Below are 20,998 nucleotides of genomic sequence, written 5' to 3' on the forward strand. Positions count from 1 at the left end.
TCTTTCAACATTTTTGCCCCCTAAAGGACTTGTTAGCTTGATCCTAAAATTGTCTGTTATTTTAGAATAATCCTGCATTAAGTCCAAGAAGAATTTTATCTTATCTTTCCCCAGGATAAAGATTTGTGAAATAATAACAAAACAAACAAACAAGCAAACAAACAAACAAACAACCCGCCTTTAAATAACAAGGGAAGAATTCAATTTCAGAAAGCCCAATCACTTCCTGATAACTTGCCACCTCTGTGAACCAATGGAATATGTATTTTTTAAAGATTTTATTTATTTGTCAGAGAGAGCGAGAAAGCACAAGCAGGGGGAGCGGCCGTCAAAGGGAGAAGCAGGCTCCCTACTGAGCAAGGAGCCCCATCTGGGGCTCCATCCCAGGACCCTGGGATCATGACCTGAGCCAAAGGCAGGCACTTAACTGACTGAACCACCCAGGCATCCCCTAATTGAATATTTTCTAAGTATTTCCCCTAGAGATGGCTCTGGCTTGCTAATTCCAAAAGGGGTCAATCAGTCAACACTTCTGTTTTATAATTATCCACTGAATCCGGCCTAAGTGAGGTGCTGTGGCAGAGTGACTTCATTGTTCCTGTTTGGGATCAGTCACTACCCCGAATTCAGCTTCTGTGTTCCAATCCTTCCATCCATAGTCCGTGACAGACTGTCATGCGGCTTTACCTCCCAGCTATAGGGGCTTCTCTACTGGTCGTGATTACAAGCACATTGTCGGTAAGTTATGGCCACGGAAAATCTGGTGAGCCTCCATACAGTGACAAGTGCTGTGGTTTCATGATACATGCAGTTCTGAAAGACAAAAATGTCCTGGATTTCTCCCATTTCGCTGAGAGCAAATAGGACTAGACTCTATCAAATTGTGCTACATCGAGTGCTGCCGACCCTCAAAATTTTGCAGTAGGGGTAAGGAATTCTTGAGAAGCTGAGTGATAAAGCAGTCTTCCATCAAGGCAAAAATGGAACAAGTTTTCATCTCACTTCATTCAACATTATTGGTTACTTTTATTTTCAGTTTTAAAAGGTATTCCTCAGTGTACAATTAATTTACAGTAAAATCATTTTCTACTCTAAAGTATTTCAGAGACATCAGTTGAATTGATCTGTGCTTTAAAAGCCTGCAAACTCAGGTCCCCAACGACTAAGACAGGGAATTCCAGAAGTAAAACCAGGAACCAGAAGATAAAACTGTGAGCTCCCAATATTCAGACTTGTGAACACCGCTAAAGGAAATATCATTGCTTTCAAAAAGATCTGGCCTGAATATTGCTGGATTAAAACAAAAGATCTAAGATTAAACAATAAAGCAAATCACTTAGAGCTTTATAGTTTGGCTGATTCAGCAAGAGAAGAGGTAGTCTTGTGTTCAGGATGTTGTGGGAATACAAGTGATTTTATTTTCCTTTGAGGAGTTCCTCCAGGTGCCTCTCACACTCAGAAAGCTCACACTTCTACCCAATCAGAGCCCACTTGTCACACCATTCTCCAGATTCCAGTGTGCCCCTCTATGTGACAGATGAAAGGCCATAATCCTCTTTCTATAAATGTCAAAATAATCCGTCATTATCTGAAAACACCAGTGCCAGAGATAATTCAAAAGTTCTTATTTTTCAGGTAGAACAGCATTTAAAGCACATCCCCTTTTTGGTCTTCCCTGCTCAAAGAATAATGAGCAGAGTCCATCCTGCATTTGGTGGTCTTTGGTCTTGTGATTTGGGGAGGCACTGTGGATAAACTGCTTTAAATGTGAAGGTCAAAGTAAAGGGAAATTTAGGAGTTAGTTATGCCTTGTGCCTGCTATAGCAGTGGGCTCCCCTGATGAATTTCAAGTTAAATACTGTTACCTAAAGTGTGCTGTATACGGGGAAATGGAATTCCATATGAAAAACTTTAATATACAGGGTCATCCTTGTGATACATATAAGAAAGTTTATGGCCTTGCACTGCCAAGAACCAAGTTATTTTCCTATTACCTAAGTAGAGGAGCGTTATTCTTTATTCAGTAGAGATGACGGGCAGCAGAGCCCCATCTCCCACCATACTGGCCCACTGACATAGTATGTGGTAAGCCCACCCCCAGCCTCTTAGTTCCTGACATCCTCAGCTTTTCTGTCCTCTGTCATGCCATGCTATTTGTCATCAACAGAATTAAGCATTCGGTCATAGTCCCATCCTTCCATTTCCGTGGGCACTGTAGATATGCCCACCTTTAAGTGTTTCTTCTTCAAGTAAGTTCTTGGCTTGTTCTCTAAATGCAAAAAGATAATATTAGAGAGTAATGGGAAATAAATATTTAAAGAGTTTTTGAGGAGGTAGAGGGAAAGGAAAGCAAGATATGTACTATAATCTCTCTTCTCACTACCCAATCCACAAAGATGGAAGAGACAATATACTAAGAAAGCTTATCAAGAAAATCAGGATTAAGAAGACACTGTGGCAACAGATTTTCAGGGAATAAATGAGAAAAACCTGTCCTAGACTTTTAAAATACTGTTTAAAATCTACCTCAGGAAAAGAACTAGGATTAGTAGGTGGCTCATCTGCATGTATATTGACAGAATCATAGTTGTTGTTGTTTTTTTTTCAAAGTTCACTTTACAAATGATATGTTGACTTACAGGATTACTACAAAACCCCAAATTTACTTTTGTCAACTTCTTAAGAACAGCAGGATTATAATCACCCCAGCTTGTTTTCTTTGCAGTTGTCCTGGAGATATAAAGTTGTTGAATAAATATATAATAGAGGGCTTTTTTTTTTTGCTTTCTGTAATATGGCTGTGGTCATAATGGCCAGCATGTTCTCCAGAGTAGCAACCCATCAAGACGGAATGACACCTGAAATCCCAAAAGAAGCCTGAAATGTCCTTAGAGGGACAAGCAGGATTGCTGCTGGTTTACGCTGGCTTCGTCGCATGTGGAAACCTTCAGATCTCCCGGTGCCATAAATGAATGAAATGGTGTCATTGTTGGTTCCACAGTACGAAGAGGACCGGGGCATTGTGCGGCGAAAGCCAGCAATAGTCCACGATGCTGTACTGCGTGTAGCCCAGAAAAAAGCCAAAAGCCACGTCAGTGACATTGTGCCGCCCCAGCATGACCCTGGAGAAGCCCACGATGAAGGCCCATAGGACCACAAGCACCCTCAGCGGAATGGCCAGCACCAAGTGGTTCAGGATGAACCGCGACACCAGGGCGGCCCTGGTGGCATGGCCCGAGGGGAAGGAGTACTTGTCCACCGAGAGGGTGACAAACATGTCCATCTGGTTGTGGGCCGGGCGGCGCCTGCGCACCAGCCCCTTGATCAGGGCCACCAGCAGCAGGTCCAAGAGCAGGGCGAAGACCAGGTTCATGAGCACCTCGCGCCCCGCCCAGCTGTCGCTCCTGGACAGGCAGTAGAGGGCCCCCAGGAGCCAGGGGACGCCGTGTCCCGAGATCTCCAGCAGCTTCATGAGGGGCCGCATGCTCCCCCAGGACGAGCTCTCTCCGGCGCACACGCCCAGCTTCTTGGACAGCCACAGGTCGATGGCCAGCAGGGAGCGCAGGGCGATGCCCAGGAAGGACGGGTTCAGGTCCATGCGGCCTTCCTCCGGCGGCGGGGCGGGGGCTGCCTGCGAGGGGCCCGGCCCGGCCAGGGGGAAGGAGCCGCGGCGGTGCAGCGGGCTCTCGGACGCGCGCAGCCGGGCGCAGGTGGGGTCGGCGCCGGGCCCGCGGCTGCCGAGCAGGGCCTGGAACTCGACCCTGCCGCCGCCGCCGCCGCCGCCGCCGCCGCGGGCCGGGCTGCCGGGGCTGCTGGTGCTCGAGGCGGACGCGGCCAGCGGGCGTCCGTCCGCGTTCCTCCGGGGGCTCGGCATCGCGGCGGGGGCCCGGACCCCGGGAGCCGGCCGGCCTAGCGAGAGGCGCGCGGCCCTGCAGCCTCTTCCGCTTGCGCACTGCCATCCCGGAGGGGCGGGGACAGGAGCCGGCGAGAGGACGATTGTGACACCTGGCGGAGACGTGGGAGGAGACTGGAACTGGCCCTTGAGGAGGGCGAGGACAGGGGGAGATGGGGGTGTGGGAGGTCCAGGGGAAGGGGTGCGGGGGTGGGAGTTCAGGAGAAACAGAGCTGCGTTTAAAAAACGACACCACACAAGCCCTCTTCTCTGTTTTTTCTTTGTTTTTAAGATTTCTTGTCCAGGGGTGTTCCTTCCTGACAAGCAAGATGTGTACCTTGGGGTGTACCTCCTAAATCAATACCTGGAGACCGACTGCTTTCCCCCTGTGTTCCCTATTACGATTCAGCAGAGCATGAGGTTTGAAAAGGTGATCTCGACTTTCTCATTGCCAAATACAGAAGTTTAAATGTTGTTGTCTGGTGATCATCTAATGGGTCTTATAAAGTTATTTTGTACATTTTCTTAAAAGAAAAAATGACTTGGGGCACCTGGGTGGCTCAGTTGGTTAAGCGACTGCCTTCGGCTCAGGTCATGATCCTGGAGTCCCGGGATCGAGTCCCACATCGGGCTCCCTGCTCGGCAGGGAGTCTGCTTCTCCCTCTGACCCTCTTCCCTCTCGTGCTCTCTGTCTCTCATTCTCTCTCTCAAATAAATAAATAAAATCTTAAAAAAAAAAAAAAAAAAAAGAAAAAGAAAAAATGACTTGAAGGCACCTCAGAGCAGTACAGAACCAGAGTTGGAGGACTTGCTTTTGCATTGGAGTCTGAGCCAAGTTCTGTCAACCTAGCGCTAAATGCCCTGGTGGATGCTTTCTATTCTTGGAATTCCCATGGCATTTTCTAACTGGAGCAGAGAGAGCATTTTCCGAATGTTCTTGGAGGTGTCAGAGGCAGCTGCATTACATTTATGACAGGGATTATCAGTAAATTAGTGGACCTTAGAAACAAACTTTTGTAGACTCAGAAAAATAATGAAAAAAACTATATTCAAATTAGTAAGATTCCTGTATCTGAAATCCTGTAACAAAACAAGCCTCTTCAGATTTATTGAATTTTCTTGGGTCGTCCCTGGTTTATTTAGCTACAGTGATAAAGGCTAGGTTCTAGTCCAGTGAATATGAACATGATATTAATAGAACATTACAACCAGTTTAATTTAGAATATTAGTTTCATTATTATGAATCATGCACAGTTCTTTGAAGTTTTCGTTTTGGAATTTGGAGGCGGAATCAGTTTTAACCTTGATAAGTCTAATGATTTTCCCCCAAACAATATCGCTGAGCTGCTCTTTGGAGGAGGGGATGAGTATGGGAAGGCTAGATAAGGTAGAGCCCATCATTTTTAAACGTCTGGATGGTGTTGCCCAGAAAATGACCTGTTTCCAACTGAGACTGGGAGAGGAGATGAGGATTGATTTTCTAAAAGGCTAGGACTGTATGTAATGTTTTTGGAAATCACAGCAGAAATTTAAATAGAGTCTACCAAACTGGTTGGATAAGAGAGGAGAGGAATAAATGGGTATTACCTTGGGACATATAGTCAGAATCCAGAGGAACCCATTTCTACTATTTAGATACTGGTGGTGGTAGGAAGTGGGTGGTGAAAGTCCAGTCTATTTTTCCCCCTAGGAATATCCTTATTAGTTTATCAGGTTTCCTTCTATACAAGACTTTAAAAAGACTTCCCTTTTAAGAGAAGCACAAGGATACAAAAATCACAGAAGCACAGAATGATAATTCCGTAAATGACCTTGGAGGTCATCTAGTCCAACATCCTTGACTTGTAGAAAAGGGGGGATCAACTTCGGAGACATTAGACTCCAGATACCACTGCTCTGTTGCAAAGCTGTGCATTTGAAGATTGCTAGTCAAACATGTATCACGGAGCATTTTTCCTTTTATAAAATGCAGTTATTTAAAAATTTTGAAATATTGCCCCGTGTGTGAGCTGTTCGGGTTCCTATTCCAACTTTCTCCCACCCGGCTCCATCCAATTTTCTTGTATTTGTTCCATTCTCTAGCTGCAAATACTTGCAGCAAATATCAAAGACATTTTCTCCTCCTTGGACCTGCTGTGTAACCCAGAATTAATGTTCTAAAACATTTGGATAAATAAGAAATTGCTCATCAAGAATGTGTGACACATTGTGTTTGGGCAGTTACTCCCCAGGATCACAGTTGAGAAAATCCGTAGACATGGATGAAGTGAAGGGATGCAAGTTGAAATAATTCAGGGGAAAAAAACCCCTCACCTGCATTTGCTTGATAAATCTAAGTCAGTAAGACAAAAATAGATTACAGGGGATAGCCTCCACTTTTGTACTTAAAGGTGAGCTGGCTTTGGATCGAGAGCAGATGTTAACCATGCTTAAATTTAAACACTATTTAAATCAGAACTTAAATGCCTGAATCAAACTCTGATGAAAACTTTCATTTCTTAGCGGCTTCCAGAGTTCAGGGAGAAGGGCGTGTTCCGCTTTTAATCTCAGTCCTGGGGCGCCTGGGTGGCTCAGTCGTTACGCGTCTGCCTTCTGCTCAGGTCATGATCCCAGGGTTCTGGGATCAAGCCCCGCATCGGGCTCCCTGCTTGGCGGGAAGCCTGCTTCTCCCTCTCCCACTCCCCCTGCTTGTGTTCCCTCTCTCGCTGTATCTCTCTATCAAATAAATGAACAAAATCTTAAAAAAAAAAAAAAAAAATCTCAGTCCTCTCCCAGACCCTTCAGCTCAAGGACAAAATAAGCAGATTTGGCATTGGCTGGACAGATATCCCATTTGTCTTGTGCTTCACGATATACTTTAAACTTATGAGGCTCTCCCTCGCTCTGGTTGTTTTGGGTTCGGTAGGAGTATGGGTTATAGTGCCTAGTTTTCTTTTGTGTTACACATAGATAGAATTTTTACTTACGTTCCTTTTTAGCACAACCAATTGCTAAGGTCATTTATTCAGTTAACCTCATTTAGTGAGTGTCTGTGGTATGCAGAATGTATTTCTAGGTACTCAAGCAAGACTCTGAGGTTTGTGCTTTGAGATGTGCTTTTAGCAGCAAACTGTAGGGCTAGGTCAAGTTGATGACATTTGGAGCATGTGGTAGATTCAGCTAACTCAGATTTTCCTTGTGCTTGGTACTGTGTTCTCATTCTACAGTCATTCGTTGAGCTTTTAACCACATACCTGTCAAAGATACTCCTGTTGAATTTTAAAATATTATATGGCTGGAATTGGCATGTGTTAATTATTTGGAAGAATATAATCTACATTTGCCATAAGCGTATATATATATATATATATATATTTTTTTTTTAAGATTTTATTTATTTATTTGAGACAGAGAGAATGAGAGACAGAGAGCATGAGAGGGAGGAGGGTCAGAGGGAGAAGCAGACTCCCTGCCGAGCAGGGAGCCCGATGTGGGACTCGATCCAGGGACTCCAGGATCATGACCTGAGCGGAAGGCAGTCGCTCAACCAACTGAGCCACCCAGGCGCCCCGCTATAAGTGTATATTAATAAATGTTTGAAAATTTATTTTCACCTTTTTTTTCCCTGCAGGTATTTGAAAATGCCATAGATCCTGGAGCTGTAGCAGACATTTTAGAAAGTAGGTGCTCTCAAAACAAAACAAAACAACTGCTGTGTATGTAATTGTGTGTACAGATATAAAACTCTACTATATTCTATGTTGTAATATTTCCATGTTTGATCCATATTTATATTCAGGAGAGGCTATGTCAAATTTGAATCATGTTTTTCATTCTCTTGCAGACTCTTTTCTGGATAGAGATGGGACTTACTGGATGGTACACTTCTGTTTGTTCATTAATTTATTTACAATTAAATGGTTTTTGTATCTTCACACAGTTGTGTAACCATCACCATATTAATTTTAAAACATTTTTATCACAGAATGAAGCCTTAAACCCATTCTTCCTTATCACTCCCAGCCCTAGGTAACTACTAACCAATCTTTCTGTCTCTGTAGATTTGCTTATTCTGCATATTTCATGTAAATGGAATTATACAATACGTGGTCCTTTGTGACTGGCTTCTTTCACTGAGCATAATGTTTTCAGGATTCATCTTTGCTACAGCATGTGTTAGTACTTCATGTGCTTTTGTGGCCAAATAGTGTTCCATTGTATGGAGATACTACATTTTATTTATTCATTCATTGGTTGATGGATATGTGGGTTGGTTTCACGTTTGGGCTGTGATGAATAATGTTGCTATGAATATTTGTGTACAAGTTTTTTTGTCGGCATATATTTTCATTTCTCTTGGGTATATACCTAGGAATAGAAGTGTGGGGTCATATGGTAATTCTTTTTAATCTTTGGAGAAACTTTACCAAAGCAGCTGAATTATTTCACATTGCACCAGCAATATGTGAGGGTTCCATTTCTCCACATCCTGGCCAACACTTGTTATTACCTGTCCTTTTGATTGCTAGCCATCCTTGTGGGTATGAAGTGAAATCTCATTGTGGTTTGATGATGTTGAGCATTTTTTCATGTGTTTATTGACTGTATATCTTTTTTGGAGAAATGTGTATTCAGAGCTTTTGCTTATATTTTAGTTGGGTTGTTTGGTTTTTCATTATTGAGTTGTAATATATAATGGACTTGTAATGTATGGAGTTCTTTGTATATTGTAGAGACAAGTCCCATATCAGATGTATGATAGATAAATGTTTTCTTCCATTCTTTGGATTATCTTTTCATTTTCTTGATGGTGTTCTTTGAAACACAAAAATTTTAAATTTTGATGAATTCAGTTTTATCTGTTTTTCTTTTGTTATTTGCACTTTTGATGTCATAACTAAGAAAGTATTACCTAATTCAAGTCACAAAGATTTATGTCTATGTTTTCTTCTTCTTTTTTTTTTCTATGTTTTCTTCTAAGCGTTTTATAGTTTTAACTTTTACATTTAAGTCTATGACGCATATTACGTTGATTTTTGTAAATAGCATGAAGTAGGGGTCCAACTTGCATCTGGATATCCAGTCATCCTGGTACCATTTGTTGATAAGAGTATTTTACCCCCATTGAATAGTATTGGCATGTTTGTTCAAAGTCAACTGAGTGTAAAAATGAAGGTTTTTTTTTTTTAAAGATTTTATTTATTTATTTGACAGAGAGAGAGAGACAGCAAGAGAGGGAACACAAGCAAGGGGAGTGGGAGAGAGAGAAGCAGGCTCTCCTCTGAGCAGGGAGCCCGATGCGGGGCTCGATCCCAGGACCCTGGGATCATGACCTGAGCCGAAGGCAGACACTTAACAACTGAGCCACCCAGGCACCCCAGGGCTTTTTTTTTTTTTTTTTTTTTGACTCTCTATTCTGTTGATCCATATATCTATCATTATGCCAATTCCACACAATTTTGATTACTGTAGCTTTGTAAGTAAGTTTTGAAGTCAGGAAATGTGAGTCCCCTACCTTAGTTCTTTCCAAGGCAGTTTTTGCTATTTGGATTTCCTTTCCTTTCCATATGAATTTTAGCATGTCAGTTCCGCAAAGAAGCCAGCTAGGATGTTGAAAGGCATTGCACTGAATCTGTGGATCCACTTAGGGAATATTTCCATCTGAACAATATTAAGTCTTCCAATCCATGAACATGGGATGTGGTGAGAATTAATTGAATGTAAGGAATTTGGAGCCTGAGACAAATGAAGTGCTAAACATTACCATTGGAGTGATGGTTGGCAAAGATATATTCTTTTTTCCTACTTGGAAAACCTAAAATTACAAGCTGTCTTAGCTGTTAAGTTTCTTGGCATTTAAAATTCTGTCCTCATACACTCATATCTTTTTCATAAGTCTACAAAGGGACAATTTTACTTTTTTTTCATATATTTCCAGCTTCTTTGAGACATAATTGATGTATAACACTGTGTAAATTTAAGGTATACAATATGTGGTTTCGATACACTTTTATATTGTGAAATGATAACCACCACAGCATTAGCTAAGAAACTCATCACATCACATAATACCATTTCTTTTTTGTTGTGAGAACATTTAAGACCTACTCTCTTAGCAGCTTTCAAATATATCATACAGTATTAGTAACTATAATTGTCACCATTATTGCCTATTTTAAAATGTTTTCACTTCTCATATTTTGTGGGAATTATCTTTATTGATTTTTAATTGTTATACCATTTATGTTTAAATTAAGATTTGAATTTTATTCTTGTCCTTATAGATTTTGTACATGGGCTCACTATTTGTAAATACATTTTGGACTCAGGAAGTATAAAAAATGTGATATTTTATGTCTCATTTATATAGTCAGAGAGCATAGTGTTTTTTTTTTTTTAAGATTTTATTTATTTATTTGACAGAGAGAGACACAGTGAGAGAGGGAACACAAGCAGGGGGAGCAGGAGAGGGAGAAGAAGGCTTCCTGCTGAGCAGGGAGGCCGATGCGGGGCTTGATCCCAGGACCCTGGGATCATGACCTGAACTGAAGGCAGACGCTTAACGACTGAGCCACTCAGGCGCCCCAGAGAGCATACTGTTTTAAGCAAGATAAACTTATATAGGTTAATTGACAACAGTTGTATTGTGAATTTTTAAAAATGATAAGTCGTTTATTATGTCTGTGACTTACGAATATGTTAAAAAATTTTTTTAAAGACTTTGTCAGAGAGAGAGAGCACAAGCAGGGGGAGCAGCAGAGGGAGAGGGAGAAGCAGGCTCCCCTCTGAGCAGGGACCCTGATGTGGAACTTGATCCCAGGACCCTGGGATCATGACCTGAGCCAAAGGCAGATGCTTAACTCACTGAGCCACGTCCCTTATGAATACACTTTTAAGAGAGAAAATATTGCATTCATTTCATCAACACTTTTCAGGGCATAAAATACCAATTACTCTCATTCCATGCCTTTGAATTACTGGGTCTCAAAATACCTAAATCATTGTTGGTACAGCACCTATTATTATTATTATTATTATTATTATTATTAAAATAAATGGGATGTTATGGCAGTGTTAAACTTAGCAATTAATGAACAACTCCAGCAATTTTCTTCAGTATTAAAATCTCATTTTTTCCCTTTTAGGCTTCCTAACCAGGTTTGAATTAATACAACTAGTACCTCCAGGTAATGTGCCAGTAAATGCATTTCTAAAATAGCTTATTTTGTTTGGAAAGGATTTTGGCATGACAGAATGGGATTGGTATTTACAAGTTGTGCTTTCTAGAACACTCCCTTTTTTCCCCCACCGGTCTTTTGAATTCTGTCCATTCCTGGAAAAGTAACTTTATGGGTTTGGTGGCAGTAAGCATAAGCAGGCATTTGACTTTCTATTTTTTCATAACTTTATCTAATTATCGTCAAATAATAAAATCATGGCTCAGTTTCTTTCCAGTTGTTGCCTTTGACTTTGTTCTAATTTATGGGGCATGTGTGTGTGTGTAATACCCAAAACTGTCTTCTGTGTTAGATGCTAGAACAGGGTTGGCAAACTATAGGCCCCAGGCCAAATCCAGTTTGTTTTGTATGACTTGTGAGCTAAATTTCTACGTTTTTAAAAGTTGAGATTCATATACTCTATGTTTAATTCATATACTACAAATTTCACTGTTGTCAAGTGTACAATTCAGTTGCTTTAGTATCTTTACAGAGTTGTGCAACCGTCACCCCTATCTTATTCCAGAACATTTTTATTATCCCAAAAAGAAACGCGTAGTCATTAGGAGTCCCTCTTCATTCCCTCTTCCCATAGCCCTGGCCACAACTAATCTACTTTCTCTGTTGATTGGCCTATTCTGGACATTTAATGTCAATGGACTCAGACAATATGTGGCCTTTTGTGTCTGGCCCCTTTCACTTTGCATGTTTTCAAGGTGCATCCACGTTGTGGCATGTATCATTACTTCATTCCTTTTTAGGGCTGCATAATGTGCTTTTATGTGGATGTACCAAAGTTTGTTTATCTATTTGCTGGTTGAGGGACATTTGGGTTGTTTCCACTTTTTGCATATTATGAGTAACAGTGCTGTCAACATTCATGTACAAGTTGTTGTGTGGGTACATGTTTTCAGTTCTCTTGGGTATATACCTAGGAGTAGAATTTTTGTGTCATATGGTACCTCCGTGTTTAACTTTTTTTTTTTTAAGATTTTATTTATTTGAGAGAGAGAGAGTGCACACACACGTACATGCAAGCAGGGGCAGGGAGAGGGACAAGCAGACTCCATGCCGAGTGCAGAGCCTGACGCAGGGCTCGATCCCACGAACCCTGAGATCATGACCTGAGCCAAAATCAGGAGTCAAATGCTTCACTGACTGACCACCCCAGGCACCCCTCCATGTTTAACTTTTTAAGGAACTGCCAAACTGTCTTCAGTTCTTACATTTTTTTGAATGGCTGGAAAAATTTTTTTAAGTATTTCATGATGTGAAAATTGTATAAAATTCAGACTTCATTGTCCATAAAGTTTTATTGGAACACAACCATGCTCATTCGTTTAAATATTGTCTGTGGCTGCTTTTGTTTATGCTGGAGTTGAGTAGTTATGACCATGTGGTCTGCAAAGCCTAAAGTATTTACTGTCTTGCCCTTTACAGAAAAAGTGCTTGCTAGAATTGTGGGACTGTAGGAGGAAACTTTTCTGTGGTACCTTTGCTTCATATGTCTTTTTTTTCTTCAGGATTTATTTACTTGAGAGAACACAAGCATGGAGGAGGGGCAGAAGGAGAGGGAGAAGCAGACTCCCCGCTGAGCAGGGAGCCTGATGGGGGGCTCCATCCCAGGACCCTGGGATCATGACCTGAGCATAAGGCGGATGCTTAAACAACTGAGCCACCCAGGTGTCCCTACCTGGTGATTTTAGTGTGTGTGTGTGTGTGTGTGTGTGAGAGAGAGAGAGAGAGAGAGAGAGAAAGAGAGAGAATATATATATATATTTTTAAAGATTTTATTTATTTATTTGAGACAGAGAGAATGAGAGACAGAGAGCATGAGAGGGAGGAGGGTCAGAGGGAGAAGCAGACTCCCTGCCGAGCAGGGAGCCCGATGCGGGACTCGATCCCGGGACTCCAGAATCATGACCTGAGCTGAAGGCAGTCGCTTAACCAACTGAGCCACCCAGGCGCCCCGAGAGAGAGAATATTTAAGACTCAAACATTTCTAATTCTTTTTTGATCTTTGCTGTTACAGGTTTTTGCCTTTTTTCTTCCTTAAAATGAAAATAGCTTTACAGTTTTTATTTGTTGCAAAAAGCATCCCCAAATGATGAGAAAACCTTTATAATTTGGTGAACATGTTTCTTGATATATCTCTGCAGACAGAAAAACACCTAGATACAAAATTTTTACATAATAGTGTCATATACATTTTCTTCTCTTTTTGGCTTCCCCCGTGATAGATCACTGTTGGATTTTCATTTCTAAAAGCATAGATGTACATCATTATTATTATTATTTTTAAAGATTCTCATTTATTTATTTGAGAGAGAGAGAATGAGAGAGAGCACATGAGAGGGGGGAGGGTCAAAGGGAGAAGCAGACTCCCTGCCGAGCAGGGAGCCCGATGCAGGACTCGATCCAGGGACTCCAGGATCATGACCCGAGCCGAAGGCAGTCGCCAAACCAACTGAGCCACCCACGCACCCTGTACGTCATTATCTTTTATTGGCAGTAAAGAATTTCATCAATTTACTTATGTGTTTTTATAAGTCCATGAAGAGTAGGGACATAACATTTGGGGTTTTGCTTTTTCACTGTACATTGTTATCTGTAGTTTGTCATTCTCAATAGCTATGTGTTTTTCTGTAGTATTATAATTATCCTTAAATTGATATTGTTAAACATTTAGGCTTTGTCTTTCACATATTTATAAAAATTATTTTTTTCTCTTGGTATATTTGTAAAGAATAGAATTACAGGAGTCCCCCCGTATCTGTGGTTCTGCTTCCTATTGGTTTCAGTTACCCATGGCAACAACCATGGTCCAGAAGCAGATGATCCTCCTTCTGACATTGTCAGGAGGTCAGTAGTAGCCTAAAAACTGAGTCACTCACCTCACTTCTTCTCATCACGTAGGCATTTTATCAAATCACATCATCACAAGAAGGGTGAGTACATGCAATAAGATATTTTGCAAGAGATCACATTCACGTGACTGTTATTACAGTATATTGTTATAATTATTTTATTATTAGTTATTGTTGTTAATCTTTTACTAAGCCTAATTTATAAGTTAAACTTTACCGTAGGTAGGTATGTGTAGGAAAAAAAGGTAGTGTCTATAGGATTCAGTGCTATCTGCAGTTTCAGGCATCCACTGGGGGTCTCGGAACTGTGGTTAAGGGGGGACAACTGTACCAGACTGAACATCCATATCTTGTCACCTGGGAGTAAACTGATCGCCAGCAAGTTTCCATTATTACTGTATTCAATAGTGTATGGCATGCCCCTTGCCCATAGCCTAGCTAATGCCAGATATTATCATTTGAATTTATTGTGTTTGCAAAGTATATAATTTCTTTCTTTATTTTTTTTTAAGATTTTATTTATTTATTTGACAGAGATACATAGAGAGAGAGGGAACACAAGCAGGGGGAGTGGGAGAGGGAGAAGCAGGCTTCCTGCGGAGCAGGGAGCCTGACATGGGGCTCGATCCCAGGACCCTGGGATCATGACCTGAGCCGAAGGCAGACGCTTAACAACTGAGCCACCCAGGCGCACCGTATATAATTTCTTTAAAATATATTTTACTATATGTGTTGGCCCCTTTTTAGATATGATTTGTGACAACCTAAAATATAAAATTTACTTCTTAAAAATTTCCATTTTCCCATAATTTGTTTTCTTTCTTTTTTTCTGTATAACGTGATTTTCAGTGTCCTTTAATTACTTGCAGAGTGATGTCTGGATGTTAACATTGCCCTTTGGTATATATTCCTGATGTTTTTACCAAAGTTTTTAATAAGTTATGCTTAATGCATATGTATGTCTCCTGTTTTGTTGTATTCTTTTGATATTTTATTGTTTGAATCTTTCATTTTCTTAAGAACATGGGAGAAGGAAAGTGAGTCTGGCAGCTTCCTGAGCTAAAGCAGAGGTGGCCGTGGAGGCTTTTATGAGGATCATAGTTTTGCCAGCTGGGGCTGTACCTAGAACAAGACATGGGCCCCGAGGAGTTGAGGGGACCCAGAATTCTGTAGCTCTTTCTTCTGCCTCTCGGCCTACTGGCAGAAGCAGACCCTGAAAACAGAGAAGAACCCCACATTCTGTGGATCTAAGGATAGGAACTCTTGTATATATCAGGGCTGTCTTAGGTAGAACAGAGGGAAGATCAGAGATGCTTCCTACCTGCTTTTCAGAAATTCTTACTGAATATTTTTCAGCCTAAAAGTGATAGGCTAAAATCAAGGTATTGAATTTTTTTCCATAGTTTTTTTTTTTTCTTATTTGGCCTTATTTTATGTTCAAACATATATCAATGCAAATTGACAAGTTATATTTCGGTGTTAATGAAGTAGAAGCAGGCCCATTTTGATCTTATTTAGTTCTACATGGAGTTTTAAAAAATGACCCAATACCTGGGGCGCCTGGGTGGCTCAGTCGGTTAAGTGTCTGCCTTCGGCTCAGGTGATGATCTCAGGGTCCTGGGATCGAGCCCTGCATCGGGCTCCCTGCTCAGTGGGGAGCTTGCTTCTCCGTCTCCCTCTGCCCCTCCCCCTGCTTGTGCTCTTTCTGACAAATAAAAAAATAAAATCTTAAAAAAAAATAACCCAATACCTAAATACTCCTACTGTAAAAATTTACCACAAAGTTATATAAAATAAAAAGTTAAAAACCACATTCGTCAACAATCTCTGACAATAATTACTACTAATAATTTGTGTTTCTTTTTAGGTATTTTCAGATATATGTATATATAATACATTTGGTGTATTCAATGAAATCTAAAATACATTTATATGTACACACGTATGTATACATGAATGTACTTTATATATCTAGTATTTAATATATGTGTTTAGTATACACATTGGTTGAATATACATAGTCTGCAACTTGCTTTTTAATATTTGATATATCTTAGATTACCATATGTTTTTCATGTGACCAGAAATCCACCTGTGAGAAGGTTGCGAGAGTAGTTCAAGGCCACGATGATTGGAGAATTTTGAGGCTGGGTGCATGCCTACAGGTTATAACTCAGAAGCTACTCAGATATGAAATGGAGGCTGTATGATACTTATTTTCCTCTTGTCTTCAGTCCTTGTATTGCGGATTGTCATTTTTAGTAACATTAGATTAGAATTGCTCAAAATAATTTCGCTCGGCTTCAGATGCATTACAGGTCGGTCCGCTAATGGGTCCAACGTCTGCGTATTGAGGGTGTGCTCAGAACATGCCCCACACTGTGCTGTTGGTATCACGCCCTTGGCCCCAGGCAGGACGGTGGTGGTGAGCCCTCTTGCTGTGCTGGTTCTCGATGCTTGATAATTAAGCAAAAATGATTTGTCTCATGTAGGCAGCACCGTGGGGTCACAGGGGCTACATTTAGGTTCGCAGGGACCCGTCCTTCACGTGGCTGAAATCCTTCACTTTTCATTTTGCTGCAGATACTATTTTATTGTTTGATGTTTATTCACATCGCTTTCCAACACACCTATAGTCAAAAGACATGTTATGACCGTTGTGTTAATGGCATGAGTCCCTTCGATGTGCCTATGGCTTTACCGCTAGCGATGTCCAAGGATTCGGCTCAGAAGCCATGAAGACTCCTCTGGTTCCTGTTTACAAAAGCTGGGAACAAGCGAACGGACACAGGGGGGCAGCAGCTGATCCTGTCTGCGCGGGCGCTTAGCTTTCTTCCTACCCATCTCTTAGATGAAAGCCTCTCGCCTGGGAGACTCGTGGGTTCCGTCCAGCTGTAAACTGCTAACTCAGTGGGCACCATTCCCTCAGTCAGACTTCGTTTGATGCTTCGTAGTGGTGTTCATGAGGCATCGAGAGTGGAAGAACTCCTGCCCCAGATAACAGGGGTTTGAAATCCCGCTTTGCTGCGTGGCATCCTACATGCGTCCTGCCCGCAGAGCCGGTTTCCTTCTCTGTACAGAAGGCGCCACATGAGACTCCGTCACGGGGCAAGCTGTCAGTTCTGGTATGCTCCGTAAATGGTAGCTTTTTCAAAACAACATTGTTACAAAAATGACTGTTTTTCTCGAAGGCTCATTTGTTTTCCTTTTTTCGGGGGAAAAGTTTTTCACTGACGGCATTGATGATTCCCAGTCTGAGCCTGTAAGAATGTGATTTCTTTCAGACGTTTCCCTTGGCCTCTGAGAATCGCTCAGCCTGTGTATATGCTCATTATTTATAACCGAGGCTCCTGTAGCGTCCCCTTGCTGTGCAGACATTTTCACACTGGGTGGCAGGTTGGACTCCAGAACACGACCAAAGCAGAGAGAGAGAGAGAGAGAGAGAGAGAGAGAAATGAGACACATCAGCCTTTTATCTCTCTTCTCCAATTTCAGTCTCTTTATTCCTGTGATTCCAAAGATAGGAGATGAGCCTGCCTCCGATTCTCTGGCCTCTTTATTTTTATTTTAATTCTTGCTAAATACACGCATCGTGATTTGGTAGCTGTCATGTTGGACGCAGTGAGAAGAGCTGGCCAAAAACCTATGGAAGGAGAAAGGAGAAGCCCAGCGCGGAGAACATCACACCGTGCATGTAGGGGTTTACTGGAGTAGGAGCATATGATCGAAAACACATGATGTCCAGAGACCAGTGTGGTGCTGGGACCTCTGCTGGGTTGGTGTCGTGGAGCGGTCCGATGATGGCAGGTGATGTTAGGCAGTGTGCTCGGCACTTTATATATGTCATGTGCCCTCACAGTAGCCCCAGGGGGCAGGTACTATTAGGACTTTTATGTTTTCCTGAAGAGGAAGCTGAAACTAGGAGATTATGTCATTTGCTCCTGGTCGCAGAGCTGGTAAATGGTGGAGCAGGGGTTTGAACCAGCTGTGTCTCAACCTAGAAACAGTTCTTAACCACTGAACCACATGCCTCAGTTGAAAACTGTGTTTCGTTGCTAGTGATGGGTGAGGAGATTGTCACATCACCGCCCGTTTTCAGGTTGCACTTGTGAGGTCTCTGAGTGGAGGAAGTCCCTGGCCAGCAGAGTTGGGATGTCATGCCCATTACAGAGGGAGCCTGTCAAAGGAGCACTGATGAAAAGGAGGCTGGGATGAAGCAGAAGATCCATCTTAGAACTCCCCCCACCTTCCCACTGCCTCCCTGCCTTCCTCTTTATCATCAATGTACATTGTATATTCATTTGTGTAATTGTTCCTCACTTGTGGACTGTAAGCTCCAGGAAGGCAGGAATTATACCCATGGTATTTCCTGTTAAACACCCAGGATCTAGAATTGCCGGCACACGGTAGGTCCTCAGTGCATATTTCTTGAACGTATGAATGAAAAGAGATTGAAAAGATGGAAAAGAAGTGATTGAGAAATGAATGAAGGGTAGGAGTTGGAAAGACTTTAGAGGACTTTTCGTCTGTCTCCTTCTCTCACGGTGGTGGAAACTGAGTCTCAAAGAGGGTAACGAATGCTAACTGAGCACCTGATGTAAGCAGAGCCTTAAGTTCTCTCACATCATCTGCTCGGAGGCAGCTCCAGGAGGCTGCACGACACCTCTCTTTTCTGACCGCCTCTGAAATGCGGTTGTAAAAGGGCGCCTGGGTGGCTCAGTCGGTTGAGTGTCTGACTCTTGGTTTCAGCTCCGGTCGTGGTCTTGAAGTCCTGGGATCGAGCCCCGCATTTGAGCCCCACCCCACTGAGTCGGCTTCTTTCCCTCTCCCTCTGCCCCTCCCCACACCACTCTCTCTCTCTCTAAATAAACAAATTTTAAAAAATCTTTAAAATGGGGCGCCTGGGTGGCTCAGTTGGTTAAGCGACTGCCTTCGGCTCAGATCATGATCCTGGAGTTGTGGGATCGAGTCCCGCATCGGGCTCCCTGCTCAGCAGGGAGTCTGCTTCTCCCTCTCCCGCTCCCCCCTCTTGTGTTCTTTCTCTCTCTCACTCTCTCTCTCAAATAAATAAATAAAATCTTTAAAAAAAAATCTTTAAAATGTCCATCCTTAATGATCTCTCCAGGGGCCTGTGAGAGACACTGGCAGAATGGCCCCCTTCCAGGTGAGGCGGTCTTGGCTGGGGCCTGTGCTGGTAACTGCCCCGCACTCACACCCTCTAGGGAGGTCCCTGCCAGGGATGGAGTAGTAAACGTAACACTCCCAGCACTGATGCGAGCAGGTCACAAACGCATGTGTGACGCCAGTCTTGGTTCGCGGTATGTTTTGGGTAGAAAGTGGAATAGGGTAATGTGGTGGGGAGCACCAGGCTCCTTTAGGTTGGGGTACCTCCTTCTGATGAGATGACATTTCAGCCGAGGCCCCTAATTGGATAGGAGGGAGCCAGCCATGCAGAGATCCGGGGAAGGAAGACGGCAGGGAGAACGCAGGGCAAGCATCTAAGGTAGAGGCGAGCTTGGTGTGTTTGAGGGACAGCAGGAAGGGCAGCAGGGCGGACGTGGCATGAGCAAGGAGGAGAGTGGTAACAGATGATGGAGGAGGGGTTAGGCGAGGCTGATTACACGGAGTCTTGAAGGCCAGGATAAGATGCTTAGGTTTTATTCTAGCAGGATGGGGAGCCCGTTGGAAGGTTTTAAGGAGATGGAAAGGTACAATGTGATGTATTTATAACATGGCAGTGTGTGGAGGACAGGTTTGAGTGCAGGACAGTGGAAGCAGGGAGACCAGCTCGTGGCAGTGGTCGGGGAGACAGGTGGTGGGGCTGGGACCAGCCTGGTGGCTGTAAGGGTGGAGAGAGGACACAGATTTTAGATTTATTTTGGAGATGGAGTCAACAGGACTTAGCTAATGGGTTTATGTGAGGAGCGAAAGAGTGGAATCAAGGATAAATCCTAGATTTTTGGCTCAAGCATGTGGTATTGGTTCTTCTGATGGGAGGCTAAGGGAGAGCTTACTTGTGGGAAAAATTCAAGAGTTCTGTTTTGGACCTGTTATCTCGGAGACATGAGGAGACGTTTAAAGTGAGACTTGAAAGACGAACGGGATTTCACCTGGAATGGGAAGGAAGAAAGGACGTTTTGGAAGGAACAGTGTGGGCTGAGGAAGTCCGTATGTAGCGGAGGAGGGGAAGATAGATCATCAGTCTGTGTGGCTGGTGCATGTCGGAGATGAGAGGAGAGGAGTGGAAAGACATGATATCGTGATGAAAAAGAGAGAATGTGTTCTTTTTGCACTTCGATCCTTATGAGAACCCAAGCATTTGTGTTGAGTGGGATAAGTAGGACGATATTAACCTGTCACATTTGATAATGTCAGGTGTTTTGTCCCACTGATGTGCCAGAAATACACCTATCAGAGTTCTTCTCAAAATCAAATGGCGGTCACCAAATGGTAAAGCTACCTCATTGACTATGGTTTCTTCTTTGGCGGTGCTCTGTACAGGGTCCACTCTCGGTCGGAATCTCTGGTGTAGCACCTGCTGTGTAGACAAGGAGGGCCCTGCTGGTAGCTTCTCAGTCCTCTTAGACCCGAGATCTTCTTTTGGTAATGAGTGTTTTGTAGCATCCCTTTTGCCATACTGAAATAATATTCATGGTTACTATAACCAGCTTACACAAATCGCTGCAAACAATGTAATATTTCAGCTGTAACAAAGGAGAAATAAAAGGAAAATGGTTTAAAACAAAATACGCGTATCAGTACACAAACGTTGAGCATAAGGAAGTATTTAGATGTGGCATGATTTTCAAAATAGCCAGTAGGGTCTCAGTAAAGATCTGAACACATTTGTTCCTTAATTTACATGGTAGCTGCATTCCTGAAAATTCAGTGTATTTTAAGATCATGCAAAGAAAATGCTCCGTGTTTGTATGTAACAGTGAGGTTCCAGGCTCAGCCAATTATAAAACAGCTTCTCACTTGAAAGAATGTTGTTATGACATTAGAATGTTGTGCGGGAGTGTCTTGAGCATTGCGAGACATC

The 20,998-nt window shown here is 42.5% G+C and overlaps 1 protein-coding gene across 13 annotated transcripts in view; it reads left to right on the forward strand.

Moving 5' to 3' along the window:
- Positions 1-20,998, forward strand: part of SPATA6L (spermatogenesis associated 6 like) — a 73,950-nt gene that overhangs the window by 537 nt on the left and 52,415 nt on the right. For 7 of the 13 annotated variants that reach the window (XM_064579992.1, XM_064579991.1, XM_064579989.1 and 4 more), the window contains exons 1-3: positions 3,175-4,322; positions 7,504-7,552; positions 11,018-11,059. In XM_064579992.1, coding sequence (XP_064436062.1) covers positions 3,471-4,322; positions 7,504-7,552; positions 11,018-11,059 — 943 coding nt within the window. In that variant the 5' untranslated portion in view covers positions 3,175-3,470. Of the gene's footprint in view, positions 1-3,174; positions 4,323-7,503; positions 7,553-7,716; positions 18,978-20,998 lie in introns of those variants that run through there. The other 6 variants (XM_064579997.1, XM_054509144.2, XM_064579994.1 and 3 more) reach the window with 6 other exon arrangements.

This window comes from Mirounga angustirostris, unplaced genomic scaffold (assembly GCF_029215605.1).
Source record: "Mirounga angustirostris isolate CCGP_5_RB_7025 unplaced genomic scaffold, mMirAng1.0.hap1 SCAF_15, whole genome shotgun sequence".
In the NCBI taxonomy this organism is placed as follows: domain Eukaryota; kingdom Metazoa; phylum Chordata; class Mammalia; order Carnivora; family Phocidae; genus Mirounga; species Mirounga angustirostris.